This window comes from Podarcis erhardii, assembly GCF_964252035.2.
Source record: "Podarcis erhardii genome assembly, chromosome: 4".
NCBI classification, from domain to species: domain Eukaryota; kingdom Metazoa; phylum Chordata; class Lepidosauria; order Squamata; family Lacertidae; genus Podarcis; species Podarcis erhardii.
In genome coordinates, this window is record NC_138508.1 from 29,090,032 (window position 1) to 29,104,986 (window position 14,955).

At 37.4% G+C, this 14,955-nt stretch overlaps 1 protein-coding gene across 1 annotated transcript in view; it reads left to right on the top strand.

Moving 5' to 3' along the window:
- PDS5B (PDS5 cohesin associated factor B) overlaps positions 1-14,955 on the top strand; it is a 66,374-nt gene that overhangs the window by 24,831 nt on the left and 26,588 nt on the right. The window contains exons 6-14 of the mRNA XM_081860066.1: positions 2,228-2,354; positions 4,831-4,911; positions 6,079-6,219; positions 8,110-8,225; positions 9,359-9,453; positions 10,267-10,412; positions 11,542-11,693; positions 12,667-12,780; positions 14,240-14,321. Of these exons, the coding sequence (XP_081716192.1) occupies positions 2,228-2,354; positions 4,831-4,911; positions 6,079-6,219; positions 8,110-8,225; positions 9,359-9,453; positions 10,267-10,412; positions 11,542-11,693; positions 12,667-12,780; positions 14,240-14,321 (1,054 nt within the window). The remainder of the gene's footprint in view (positions 1-2,227; positions 2,355-4,830; positions 4,912-6,078; positions 6,220-8,109; positions 8,226-9,358; positions 9,454-10,266; positions 10,413-11,541; positions 11,694-12,666; positions 12,781-14,239; positions 14,322-14,955) is intronic.

Consider the following 14,955-nt stretch of genomic DNA (forward strand, 5'->3'; position numbering starts at 1 on the left):
ATGTCTCCATTTGGCCAGCAGTATGGTTTGACTCAAACCACATCCACCTGACATCATATGATGTTAGACTGATGGGGCAGACAAATCCACAGGGCTGAATTGAAAAGGGAAGGCATGAAGTACATTCTAATCTCCCCTTCGTGGGCAAGGTCTTCAAGCAGGTGGTCATGGGCCAGATCCAGGTTCTTTTGGCTGAAACTGATTTTCTAGATCCATTTCAATCTGGGTTTTGACCCAATATTTGTACAGAAACTACCTTAGTTGCTCTGTATGGTGACATTTGCAGGAGAGAGGGAAGGAGTGTGTCCTCCTGTTAGTTCTCTGAACAGGGCAGCCTAACTTCTCTTGTCTATGTTCCTGTAACTTCATAATTTAGACTACTGCAGTGCATTATATGTTGGGCTGCCTTTGAAGACAGCTTGGAAACTGTAGCTGGTGTAGGCTACAGCAGCTAGATTGGGGACTGGGGCAGGATGATCTGAACATATAACATTGATGCTGAGACAATTGCACTGGCTACCAGTTTGTTTCCCATCCATGCTTTGGTGTAAGTCCCACTATACTCAGTGGCGCTTACTTCTGAGTAGGGATATATAAGATTGCACTTAAATATTCGATTTTAAATGAGTTTATAGTCTCTGTGTACACACAGGGGGCCCATGCGCAGAACTCTTATGACAACTCATAGATTATATCTTTATGGTCATGAACAGTTGCAGAAACACCATACTAAATATCAACCAAGATAGATCGCCAGATCTGGACATTTCTAGTCATAGTTTAGTAGTGTAATGTATTGACTTCACCTCCGCTGAGCCTTCTATTTGATGTTAGAGTTGTGAAAAGCAAAAATTACAACATTGTCACTAATTTTACATCAGAGAATGACCATGACAAATGGACTGGGCCACATTCCTCCAAATTAAAAAAAAAAGTGTGAAAATATGTGTGACTTTTAATTCAATGATTTTGTCTAGTAAGCAGAATAGGACTTGGGATACCAGGGTTCAAATGCCCCCTCAGCCATGAATTTCACTGGGTGACCTTGGGCCAGTCACCTATCTCTCAGCTTGTTGTGAGGATAGAACGAGGGGAAATCATGTTTACTACTCTGAACTCCTTGAAGGAAATATTGGATAAATTTAATAATAGTTTATTTTACTTATTTATCTTATGGCTAAACCATAGTGAATTATATTGTGCTAATGAGCTGAAAACCTGTTCCTCTTGATTTCTTTTTTTATTATTATTAGATTTTTTTACAATTTTTTCTTTTACAAATTATTCAAACATAACCATATTCACCAATTTACAAATTTTTGACTTCCACCAGCTCCTCCCACAATCCTCATGTTTTATATTTGGTACGCATTTCCTTTATAATATATTGCCAGTTAATAATATTCTTTCGCCTCGTTTTCTTTTACAATATCCTTTTCTCATCACAAAGCCTCTTTAAAACCGACTAGCGTTGTCTGTTCATCACAAATATTTTCCAGATAAATCGTAAACTTTCTCCAGTCCTCGATGAACTTGTGATCTTTCTGGTATCTAATTTTCCCAGTCATTTTGTCTAATTCTGCAAAGTCCATAAGTTTCGTTCTCCACTCTTCCACTGTCTGTAGTTCCTCTTGTTTCCATTTTTGGGCCATTAAAATTCTTGCCGCAGTCACTGCATATTGAAAAAGTTTGTAATCACTTCTATTGATTTCTCTTCCTGTAATTCCTAACAAAAAAGCTTCTGGTTTCTTTACAAATGTATATTTAAACATCTTTTTCAACTCATTATATATCATTTCCCAGAAGCCCTTCACCTTCCTACACTCCCACCACATATGGAAAAACGACCCTTCTTTTCTTTACATTTCCAACACTTATTACATGTTTTGAACATTTTTGCAAGCTTAACCGGGGTGATATACCATCTATATACCATTTTCATAATGTTTTCCTTTATCGTCATACATGCAGTGAATTTCATATTTTCATTCCATACTTTTTCCCAGTCTGCTAATTGTATATTGTAACCAAAATCCCTGGCCCAATGTATCATAACCGATTTGATCTCTTCGTCCTTTGTTTGCCATTCCAATAACATTTAATACATTTTTGACATTATTTTACAATCATTATTTATTATCTCTGTTTGAAATCTAGACTCTCTTTCAATATATCCCCTCTCTTTAAGATCCTTTTTAAACATTTCATTTGTTCCTCTTGATTTCAGCAATGGTCATAATCAAAAGGTTCATATGCATATGGTGGATTTGATGAGCTCTATTATTTGTGAAGGTGATACAGTGTCTCAGGAGCTTTTGGATACAGTTTTAGTTAACCTGGTGCCTGCACATAAGGTAAGCAGTAACATTTTCCTAATTTCCTGGCACTTCCATTACTTTTATTTAGTGGCATGTATGTGGCAAAGTTATAGTGCAGCTACCTTTTATTCGTGGCTCTGTAACGAGGGTTAGACTGCCAAACTGAAGCGATAAAGTTGGCCAAGATCTCCATCCCTTGTTCCCACTTCTTAGACAGAGATCAACTCTCTTTTTGTGAGACGTTGGAGAACTGCATTTGTTTCAGCTCAGAGTTGCTTGAGTTGCTTGAGTTTAATGGCAGATAGCACTGGACAAACACCATTCACGTGTGTGTTTTCCTCTTCTGTCCTCAAATGGCATTGTTAGTAATGCTTCCATTCTAGAAAGAGGGGCAAGTGTGTTCCCTGTTGTGGCGCTTATTGGGATAGGGGAGTGCAGGCAGAAAAGCTGTGTGCAACTACAGTACGCTACGTAGGCAGATGGATGACCCTTCTGAATAATAATTTGTAAGGCTAACATTAACTAAATCATGTTAATATAAATGTTCATATTTCAAGTACTTGAGGTGTCTTGCAGTCTTGGAACATAAGGGTGCAAATCACACTATTTCTCTATGTCTCCGTTGTTCTGACTAGCTGTGTCGCAGCCAAATATTTGTTCTTTTCCTGAAGCTGATTTGGGAAAAAACAATTACGTTTGGGAAGGAAAGCTGTTTTTCCCAACGCTAGATAGCACAGGGAAAGCTCATGTTTCTACCTTTTTGTGGTTAATCCTATCAATACTTCATTGCTTGGTCAAGAGTATAAAGACTGCGTGTATTTGCCATTTTGTTATTTCTTGAGGCACCATATTTGGAGGACTGTTGAAAAGTTGCCTTGGCTACATGTATATTATTTCATGTTGGTTTTCCCAGTTTTCGGAAGTGTAATTAGCTGTTTCAGATTTCTGGATGCAAAGAACTATTAATATCTGGAAAACACAAGAGTATCAACTGGCTTTTAATTTTTATTTGAAAGCATTACATCTTAGGAGTCACACGGTACACTTTTCAGTTAGTCATTATTAATTGATCTTGAAATGAAATTGATCTAGCTATTGTTCAACAGTATTTTATAACTGAATTTAACCTGACTCCGTTTTTCACAGGGTTAATTGAGTTAAATAATTTAATACCATCAAGGAAAAAAAGCAATTTAAATTGAGTTTCTGATTTTCATTTTTGCATGTTTTGTGAACCAGGATGTGTGTTAACTGGTTACTATAACAACTAAATATTCATTTGCAACTAAATAAAGCTTTTATACAACCTTGAAACATAATCCCAAACCTTTGGACGTGCAACCCACATACACTGCAGAATTACACTTGCTTAGAGGCAAAAGACAGATTTTTGTTAGGCTCTTTCTGTATCCATGCAAGGATACTGTACAAAAACAATTACTTCAAAGGCTAAGGCTACAGTTGTATGTGCTTTTATTTATACACAAGTTCAGCTGAACAAAGTTGAATTTACTTCTGAGTAAAGTTGCATTAGACTTTGCTGTAAGTGTCCCGAACTTTTTCATAATAATAATAATAATAAATTTATACCCTGCCCATCTGGCTGGGTTTCCCCAGCAACTCTGGGTGGCTCCCAGCCAAATATTAAAAACAGTACAGCAAAGCAAGAGTTGGTAGTGAGCAAAATAGTATTTCTCAGTTGGACAGATAAGTAATGTTGGTGCTGTTAAATAAGTAGACATAAATTGGAGAACTGAACACATTTCAGAAGAACAGGTAGCTGGACAGCATAGAATATGAGTACAGGATCACTCATCTGGGCTTTATAAATGATCCTAGTGATTTATACTGTATAATCTCCGGAGTCCTGGCAGTTCTGGTGATTTGCTAAGAAGCATAAAACAATAAATAGTAATACATAACTTAGTTTGTCAGTTGTAATGTTAAAATGTAGATAATTATTGGTTTGAAAAATAACTAAACCAAGGAAAACTGTTAGATTGAGAGATGGAAGATAGCAGAAACCAGGATTTATGGCCGACAGCACACTCTTATGCATGCATACACAGAAGTAAGTCCCAGAGTTCAATGGGACTTAACCCAGATAAGCACAGTGTTCTCGAAGCTACCAGCATGAGTTTGACCAAACTGCGGGAGGCAGTGGAAGACAGGAGTGCCTGGCGTGCTCTGGTCCATGGGGTCACGAAGAGTCGGACACAACTAAACAACAACAACAACAACAACAGGATTGCAGCCTGCATAGTAGCCTTTTTCTGAGCTTTGAAAGTTTGACACTGCATTGACCAACTCTATAGTTGTTTCTATATATTGTAATCATAGTGGGTTTTTGTGTGTGTGCAATACTTGTAGTATCCTTTTTTAAAATCGGCATTTGTCCATCTTGTTTGTGAAGATTTGCAAAAAGCCAGTTACATGAATTCACTAATTTGTATCTGAGCATACATTTCAAGCACACTTTTACAGCGTTTCCTGTCTGAAATATACCTTTCAGAACTTAAACAAACAAGCATATGACTTGGCAAAGGCTTTACTGAAGAGGACGGCCCAAGCTATTGAACCATACATTACTAATGTAAGTGAGGATTTAAAATGACTGTGCAGATGAAACTGAATAAAATGTATAATTTGATGATGACTAAGTATGTGCACATCCATAGAGTCAGTTAAAATTGTCCTAAGTTAAAACTGCTTAGAACCCTTGGAAAGCAGAACTGTTTCTGTATGACACCAAAATAATAGTAACATGGTCTCTAGGCAGGCCTTCTCGGGGAAGGTATTCCACATGGAACACCACACGAAAAGTGCACTCTTTCTTTCTCCAGCTGCTACCTAGCACACTTCAGATGGTGCAGGGATCTGGAGAAAGGCCTTAGATGGCATTCTTGGTTAATGGGTGGATTGATATGGCAATCCAACAAATAATTTGGGTCCGAAGCTGTTTAGGGCTTTAAAGGTTAAGAGCAGTGCTTTCATTTGAGTTCTGAAACTTCCCGATAGCTTGTGGTGTTGTTTCAGTACAAGAAAAAGACAGTCTGTCTGCCAGAAATGAAAAAGACTGTCATAGCAGTGCTCTAGGCACAGCAGTGTTCCGCCGGAGAATTATTAATGTAGATTGTGAAATGTTTTATTTTCAGCTGTGTCCAATAATTGTTATCCTTTATTCTGCATAAATGTGGTTTCCATTGCACGTACATTTTAAAACAAATTGTACAAAAATTGAATACTTTGGGATGAAAGGCGGGATATAAATGTAATAATAAATAAATACGATTTCTCTTACGTTTGAAAGCTCATTGCGTTAAAGGGCACTCGGAAATTTAGACTATGAGCTTAAGCAAGTAAAACCAGTTGAAACTAGAGTAAGTCTCCTACGTAGGGTTAGTATGTTATTGTTTCCTGCAGTTAACTAGCTTAGTTACCAGAAATCTAAGATGGCAGGCATTTGGGTAGAATGCTAGGTTAGTGGGCCTTCTTAAAGTACTTGTTAGCTTTCAAATGATGTACTTTTAGAAATATGAAGAGCTAAGCTGAAGTTAAAAATAGAAGTTTGTTCTTAAGATGGGCTTCCAAATACTTCAACTGTGAGAAGGTAGTTACTCGGGAGTTTGGGGGTCATATGTTTGTCCTCTGGGCATTTTGATAGCCCTTTGTGGTGTTTCCCCAGAACAGCTTGGAATAGATTGTTGAGAGAGGCTGAGAACCTGCTTCTGATGTTGATACATCTTGCTTTGTCTTACAGTTCTTTAATCAAGTGCTTATGTTAGGAAAAACGTCTATCAGCGATCTCTCGGAGCATGTTTTTGACTTAATTCTGGAGCTATACAATATTGATAGTCATCTTTTACTGTCAGTTTTGCCACAGCTTGAATTTAAACTAAAGGTAAGTGTTATATCAGTTGTATCAAATCTGGATCCTTTGGGAGGTTGTTTCTGGTGTGGGGCAACAAGCACACAACTTTTCATACAGCATGTTCATTGCACCTCAGTGAACATTGGTGTGTCAACTCCTTTTCCTTATGAGCTCCTTTTAGTTTCCCTGTAGCAATTCTCTTTATCTAGCCCTTGGGATTCTCCTCAGGCCACACCCCCTTCCAATTACCATTCTTCACTGGTCTGTGGCCCCTGAAAACATAGAATTATAGAGTTGGAAGGAACCAGCAAGGATCATTTAGTATACTGCAGTGCAGTAATCCTGCTCACAGCTGTCCCTGGGTGGCCTAGAACCGCCAACCTTCTGGTTAACAGCCAGTTGCACTGACCCATTGCACCACATGACTTGAAGGGGGCCAGGCTGGAAAAGGCTCCCCACCTCTGCCCTGCAGCATTCCGGGTCCACTACCTATACGCAATGGAGGAGTGGAGGAGGAGGAGTTTGGATTTGATATCCCGCTTTATCACTACCCGAAGGAGTCTCAAAGCGGCTAACATTCTCCTTTCCCTTCCTCCCTCACTACAAACACTCTGTGAGGTGAGTGGGGCTGAGAGACTGCAGAGAAGTGTGACTAGCCCAAGGTCACCCAGCAGCTGCATGTGGAGGAGCGGAGACGCGAACCCAGTTCACCAGATTACTGGTTCACCAGATTACGAGTCTATCGCTCTTAACCACTACACCACACTGGCTCTCTTTACATGCAGTAACTGTGTCCAGATGCTGTTTCAGTTGGCAAGCTGGTGAATTAATATTCCCCTCAACGCTCCATATATCTGCTTGCAAAGAACACAGGAGCACATGGTCGTAAATAATTTCTTTGTTGCCCTCTGCATCTGTGGGATAAAAGCAGAGGAGCAGCACTGGAGTATACATAAGCAGCTGGAATGAAGAGGGGAAAAGGGAAATGAAACAGAATTCTGGTGTATGTGTAGTCTTAACTTCAGCTAATGCCACTTTGTCATTATTTGCCATACCTCTTAACATTGGCCCTGTAGGCTGAAAAGGGGCGGGGAAAGAGCATGCAATAGCATCCATCTCTATGTTAGTGTCTATGACAGCGTTTGGACGCAATGCTGAGCCATAAACTATGGGAAAGTAGCGCAGACTGTGCCATGTAACTTGGAGCTCTTCCACTTTGACACTCCCTGCCTCCAGCAGGGAGACAAACCACAATGCAATTGTCTTATAATATATCTGAGCCAGTTCTCAGGATTTGTTTTTCTCCAGACCATATTCTAAACTTCCCAGTTGTAGTTTGCTTGGGAGAAATAAACCAAGGGCACATGTTTGAACATAAGGCTAAACCAACCACCCTGTGGACTGTTTCATTGCTGGAGGTAGGGAGGAGTGAAGCAGATGCACTAGCAGGCAGTGTATGCACAACTAATGTTATTAACTATACCTAAGCAAAAGTAGGACTTTGAACTGTAGCCTTCTAATGCATGCTAGGTGTACTTAGCAAGGAGCAAGCTCCACTGAACATAATGGACCTGCTTCTGAGTAAACTTGCATAGGACTGGGTTTAAGTTAAGCACATATGAGAAGTATAATAAGTGAGTGATACCTTGGTCCTCAAATGGTATTCGTAAATTGTTTATCAGAGTCATATGGCTGGACAGGTTTAATCACTTCCTTTATAAACTGACTTTGTTGTTTGTTGGTTCATTTCCACTTCTATTATTTGCTACCTATTTAAATTTTAGATTGATATATGTGTATGCTTTTTTTAAAAAAAGAAATAGGTTTGTTTGACAACCTGTTTTTACAGAGTCTGTCTTGTCTGTCTCTTTCTCTGTGTATGCATTATATATTTATATTGAAACTTATTTTATTTTCCAGAGCAATGACAATGAAGAACGCCTGCAGGTTGTAAAATTACTAGCAAAAATGTTTGGGGCAAAGGATTCAGAGTTGGCATCTCAAAACAAACCACTTTGGCAGTGCTATCTGGGGAGGTATAAATTGTTTAGTTCCTTTACCTTGGGAATTAAATACTGAAATTTAATGTAACATTTTGTTATTTTGCAGCATTTTAGAAATTCTTTTATGTCTAATATGAGCTATAGATACATATGAACTATTTGTTCTGTATCCTCTGAAATTGACATAAATAAAGCTAGATCTTCATCTGTGGTTCCACAAACCTTACAATTATAAACCATCTTACTTAGTTTACTGCCATTCACTTCTTTCTGCTAACGTAGATTAATCTGACTCTTGTCAACACCACAACACTGTAATAATAAATTCTGTGTTTATATTGGATTTGATTAATATTCAACACTTGTGGAGCTTTCCAAGGAACAGTAACAAAAACAAGGCTTTAGACTTTTAATTAGGTGACAAATGCATATATTAATAAACATTTGCATGAAAGAGATGCATGCTTAAAGAGTATATCTTCCAGCTGATTTGTCCTTTGGTTAAAATGAGAAATAGGCTGAAGTATTACATTTTTTAAGTATCTGTTTGGATGTAAATGGCCAAGCCTGATTTATCAGACACAAGTTGGGTAGCAGGTTAAGGGGGGAGAATTGTAGCCCAGTAGCAGAGCCACTCGCATTGCAGGCAGAAGGTTGCAAGTTCAATCTTGGCATCTCTAGGTAGGGCTGGAAAAGACTGTTGCTTAAAACCCTGGCAAGCTGCTGCCAGTTAGTGTAGACAGTACCAAGCTAGATGGAACATAGCGCATTCTCTTGAACAGTGAATACCTTAGTAATGTCATAAGCAAGTGAAGCTTTGGATGTCAGATTGTATGACATTAGAAAGTTGAACAGTGGAGCTTCATTGCCATTATAACTTTATTAATATTGGGTTGGATCCAGACTTGCCAAAGCTGGAATCAGCTGTTGTGTTTCCAGGCTCTTGCACAGCACCTTGAGATATCTTTTCAGAGTATTCTTCTAAGTCTTTGTTATAACAGTTTACGTAATACCTGTAGAATTTCTTCTGATTGCAAATATCTGGATCTAATCCGTCATGTTTACCAGACTGTTTATCTTTTGATTCTTTGAAGCAATAGGTATGGCATTTTGATGAAAATTGAAACGAGGGATAACATACTGTGGTTTTTTTGTTTTTTAAACAGGTTTAATGATATCCATGTACCTATCCGTCTTGAATGTGTGAAATTTGCTAGTCACTGCCTTATGAACCATCCAGATCTAGCAAAAGATTTAACAGGTATCAGTAAATTGAGTCTGCAAAAGAAGAGGAACTCTTAGCATTTATTCTGTTTTTAGTAGTAGCAGCAAAATAACAGCACTGTTTTTATAGTGCATTTACAAAGGGCCTGGTTTTTGATATTTACTCCTGATCTTTTTTTTCTGCATGTGGTAGGGAAGCAAGCCTTCACACTCACCTGTGGCCTAATCTGACTAATAAAGTCAGGCGCTAGTTGGTCAGGCACTAGTTGGTCACAGCAGGGAAACTACCACTATACAAATATATAGTAAAAGATTAAGAAATGGGTCCCCAAATTTATGTTTGGGTCAAAAGCATGTTCTGGGTTTGAAAAAGTTGAAGATACCTAGTCTAAAGCAGCCTTCCCATGAAGAACTTATTTATTAAATTAACATCCCACCCTTCCAAATGAGCCCAGGGCAGCAAGCACAGCTGTGATAAAATAATACCATTAAAAATAAAAGCCTTTAAAAACAATTAAAGGCTCCTGTAGCCAGCATCTTATTCTTCAACTCTTAGAGGACAAGCAAATATAACACCGTAGTGATTAAATTAGCTATTTTCATGAATTAAAGTCTTTTGTTCACAACTTATCAGATAATAACAGGCAGCGAGTTTATTAAGAGGAGAATATTAAATTGTAGTTATAGTTGTATTAAGAGGAGAATATTAAATTGTAGTTGTAGTGTCTCCCATTATACAAGCTTTTGCCCTTCATTCTCTGGGACTAGTGTGTCAGCATCAGTATACGTCAGTTTAGGATACTCGATATAATAGTATAAAGTTTTAATTAGGGCGTCTTTTTTTGTGCAGAATACCTTAAAGTGAGGTCTCATGACCCTGAAGAAGCTATCAGGCATGATGTTATTGTATCAATAGTTACTGCTGCTAAGAAAGATCTTTTGCTAGTCAATGATCATCTTCTTAACTTTGTGAGAGAGCGGACGCTTGACAAACGGGTAAGTCATTGTATATGTAGGTCAATTACTTCGAGTCATTGTTAGTCCAAGAGTAGGCAACTAATTCAAGCATGTTAAAAATTCCTTTCCGTTAAGACTTCCCGCAAGAATTGACTAATTGCATATTTGCATACTGTGATTATCTACTTTACCCACACATATTCTTGCATTTCCTAAATTATGAGATTGTATAAACATGAGAGTAAAATAAACAGTGAACTTGTTGTGAATACTGTGGAAGTTTTGTGTGCAACTGATTCCATTATATGATCCACACAGAAGTGCCTTCAGGATTTTGTAATGTGTAAAGAAGTCTTTGTAATTAGTTTGTTCTGCCTTAGCCATAGTACTTTAAAACAACCCAGTGTATGATTATTATTATTATGATTATTAGGTTTAGTGGATTAGTTGAATTTATAATTTGTTCAAATGTCAGATTAGGTCTGTAGCACATCTTACGAAAAAGCAATGTAGCTACTTACTTAATCTTAGTGCATGAAGAGCAAAAGTATAGGGAACAACCTTTATTGAACTGTGTATTATTATTTTTGGCTGTTGGTTTTAATACACACACACACGGAGAGAGAGAGAGAGAGAGAGAGAGAGAGAGCGAGCTGGGGAAAAAATCTGGTTGAATACTGTTTCTTTCCTTGTGTTAATTTGTTACCTTATTGTAGCAAACTCCCCTCTTTTGATAAGTATACTGCCCGCGTTGTGTAAAGATGCATAGCACCCTTCATTTCAAACCCAGGGCAGGTAGCAACAATATTAAAACACTCAATAGTAGAAGTGAATATCCAGTAAAGCCAATAAAACAGTTAACAGCAAGAATAAATAAATCAGCATAATCATTACAAAGTCATTGAAGCAGCACCTAACCACTCATAAAGGCCTGGAGGCTGGCACCAGAATGACAATAGAGTTGGCATCAGATGCACTTTTTGGAGGAAGACATACCAAAGTCAGGGTGCCACCACGGAGAAGGACCTAGCAATTATAGTTTCCAGATTGTTTTCAAGGGCAGCAACACGTAAAGCACATTACAACAATCCAAAATTTTGAAATGTGTATGAAAATATATTTAGAAACAAAGGTATATTTTGATGTTTGAGACATGTTGTTGTTTTAGTGGAGAGTGAGAAAAGAAGCAATGATGGGACTTGCACAGATATACAAGAAGTACTCCTTGCAGTCAGAAGCTGGAAAAGAAGCTTCAAAACAAATTGCCTGGATAAAGGACAAGCTGCTGCATATATATTATCAAAACAGTATTGATGATCGGTAGGTTGACCTGAATATATATGATTAGGAAGTATTCATCCTTTTGTCTTATGTGAGTATGCCTCCTGACCAATAGCAATAAAGTCAGAAAAGAACCCAAACAGCTCATTGAGTCTAGGAGGGCATTCAAACAGCAATTCCAAAGTCTGTACTGCTTTTGGAACTTGGAATGTTAAGTGTACTGAATTATCTGGCCAGAACTCTTTTGCATTCATAGAAATAGGTGTGATATTCATACTTGGCCTACATAGTTCGTTTGATCAAATGAAGCTTATATCTAAACTAAGCCATAGGGTTCTTATATGGAAAACCATGATTTCCAGCTATGTGAATCAACTTGCTTCAGCCTAGAGACTTCCTGTAGGCTCCTCTGAGGAGGATATTGAAAGACACAATTTTTAAACAAATCTTGATCTGCCCTTTTTTTCTGGAGTTGAGGTCTTATGTTTCATAATGTGGTTATTGAGAGCAAGATAGGATCTGAACTCAAGGTTTTAACCTGGTTTGTTCTCAACACAGTTTAAGTAAGGCACAGTTTTTCCAGTTCAGGCATAATGGGGAACTGTGATTGGTTTAAAAAAGATAGCTTTTGATAAACACATATGGTACTTCAAAAAGGAGAAGGGAAAGCAGAGCTTGAGAGACTAGGACTGCAATCTTATAAATAATTATCTGGGAGTAAGCCTCAAATTTTCTAGAAGCTTGTTCACCTGGCAAAAACAATAGTTTCTATTTACATCTGAATCAAACAATTGTGTATTTCTATAGATCTTATAAATATTTTAAATAAGTAGAATTCTGTTTGTAACATTTCATTACTGATTTTATTTGTTAAATTTGACTTACTTAGATCAGTTTGGTATCAATTTAATTTTCATGTGCACTTAATCATAGTGGATATTGAGAAATTTGCTTTAGTAACTTCAATCTTGTTTCATATAACAGAGGCTTATTATTGACTATCTCTCTTTAGACTGCTGGTGGAACGCATCTTTGCTCAGTATATGGTCCCTCACAATTTGGAAACAAATGAAAGAATGAAATGTTTATACTACCTTTACGCCACCCTGGATTCAAATGCTGTTAAGTACGTTTTACATGACAAATTTGGAACTAATAATGATGTTTGCAATGCTAATAGAGCTAATAATCTTAGTGTGACAGAATTTTTGCTTGGATAATATCTGGATACTGACTGTGCTTGGTATTTAGTAGGTTAAGATTTCTATCAAAATCCATCCTTGAACATGAAAGAAGAGAAAATGGGAAAGAGACCGTGCTACGTCTTTCATATTTTTTGACTGTTTACTTTGATTGTGAATTACAGTTTTCTCAGGCTATTTAGTGCTTCCTCAAACTATATTGCAAATATATTATGGGTGGAACAGAGTTGAAACTGGTTTATTTCACTCTATAATTGGAAACAAATTGGCAAGGCTAAAATGAATTTGGTTCTAGTCTGCCCCACATACCCACTATTTCATGATGGGTGTCATTAATTATTGTCTAATAGGTATTAGCATCTTTGGGTACAATTCACTTAGAAAACAATACTGATAGAAATTATAGGATAATCCGAACTATCACTATGTGCAAAGTTTTAGCTGCTTCTCTGTATCAGAATTTGTGTATAAACACTGCATAAATTAAGAAACATTTGTATAATGGCATTCTGATATTGACAGTTTTATTTTTAGTCCCTTTCCAATGATCTCTAACATGAGACCTAGTGTGGTATAGTGGTTAAAGTGTTGGATTAGGACCTGGGAGACCAGGTTTCAAATCCCTTCTTAGCAAGAAACTCACTCGGCTTATCCCAGTCTCTCACAGCCTAACCTACCTCACAGGGTTGTTGTTAGGGTAAAAAAGGAAGGAAGAGAATCACATGTCCAAACTTCAAACTGCCTCCCTAGCTGGTATCTTGCTTTTAGTGGGTGGTAGTCAACTAACATTTCCCCAAAGTAGGCTCATGTAGATGAATGAATATGACTAAATCGTAATGGTCTGCTCTGAGTACAGCTTCGCTGAATATCACCCAAAGTATTTAAATAATTGAAGGGAATGGATTGATAAAAAGGAAGTTGAAAGAGGAAGTCAATAGGGACCAATCTTTCCAGAATGCTTGGATGGTATTCAAAACTGCAGTAATAGAAGCTCAACAAGAATGTATAAGGAAAGCTATGAGAGGATACAATCTTGGGTAATGAACAGAGTTAAGGAAGTTATTACAGATAAAAAAATGGAAGTGTCATCCAAATGAGAGGGAAAAAGGGAACACAAACATTGCCAAAGGAAATGCATGCAGGCAATAAGGGATGCAAAAAAGCCCCAAATAAATGAATCTGAATAATATAAATTTTGCTAAAGGCATTAAAGGCAAGAACAAAATATTGTTAGTTCTTCAGCAGAAGAGTAGGCCTTAAAAGGCTCATAGCCAGGTGAATTGTTAACTGGAAGTTTCTCCCTATTCATAGTGCTAACAGTTTAGGAAGTTGCAGTGATGAGTACTATATCAGTTATTTGTTTCTTTATATTTTAACTATCAGAGCACTGAATGAAATGTGGAAATGCCAAAATCTCCTGCGGCACCAAGTAAAGGATATGGTTGACTTAATCAAGCAGCCCAAAGTAAGTTTATTTCCTTTTTAACTTTTGTGCATACTACAAAATACTTAGTTCATGCTAATTCTTGTAGAAAACTCAATATTCACCCGTGGTTGTGAAACTGCTATCCCTTTTAAGAAGCATCAAATAAGCAAAAGGAAAGTAGAAATTATGAAGACTCTTAAGGCAGCAATTATCCTATTTAGCTATTGTCTATTTCATTATTCTGTATGGGGCAATGACAATAAAGATATCGTATATCGTCCTTTTAACATGTTCATAAATATGTGAGAGATTAGGGTGTTTTAGAAAATAAAAGCATTAAAAACATTTATTTAATTGTGTTTACTAAATTTTATTATTTCATAACAATAATAAAAATAAAAGGACTGTCAGCTGACTATTGAACTAGGACCAGGGAAATCCATGCTTAGATCACTGCTCAGCAATGAAGTTCCCTGGATGACCTTGGGCCAACTCATTGCTTCTCAGTCTACCCTACCTCACAAAGTTGTTGTGAAGATAAAATCGGCTGAATGGATGAGAACGATGTATGTGTTCCTTGCAGGAAGGGCAGGATAACAATGAAGTGAGTGAATGAATGTGCAGTAAATATCCCTATTAATATTGACTCTCTGGTAAAGACATCTTTCTTACA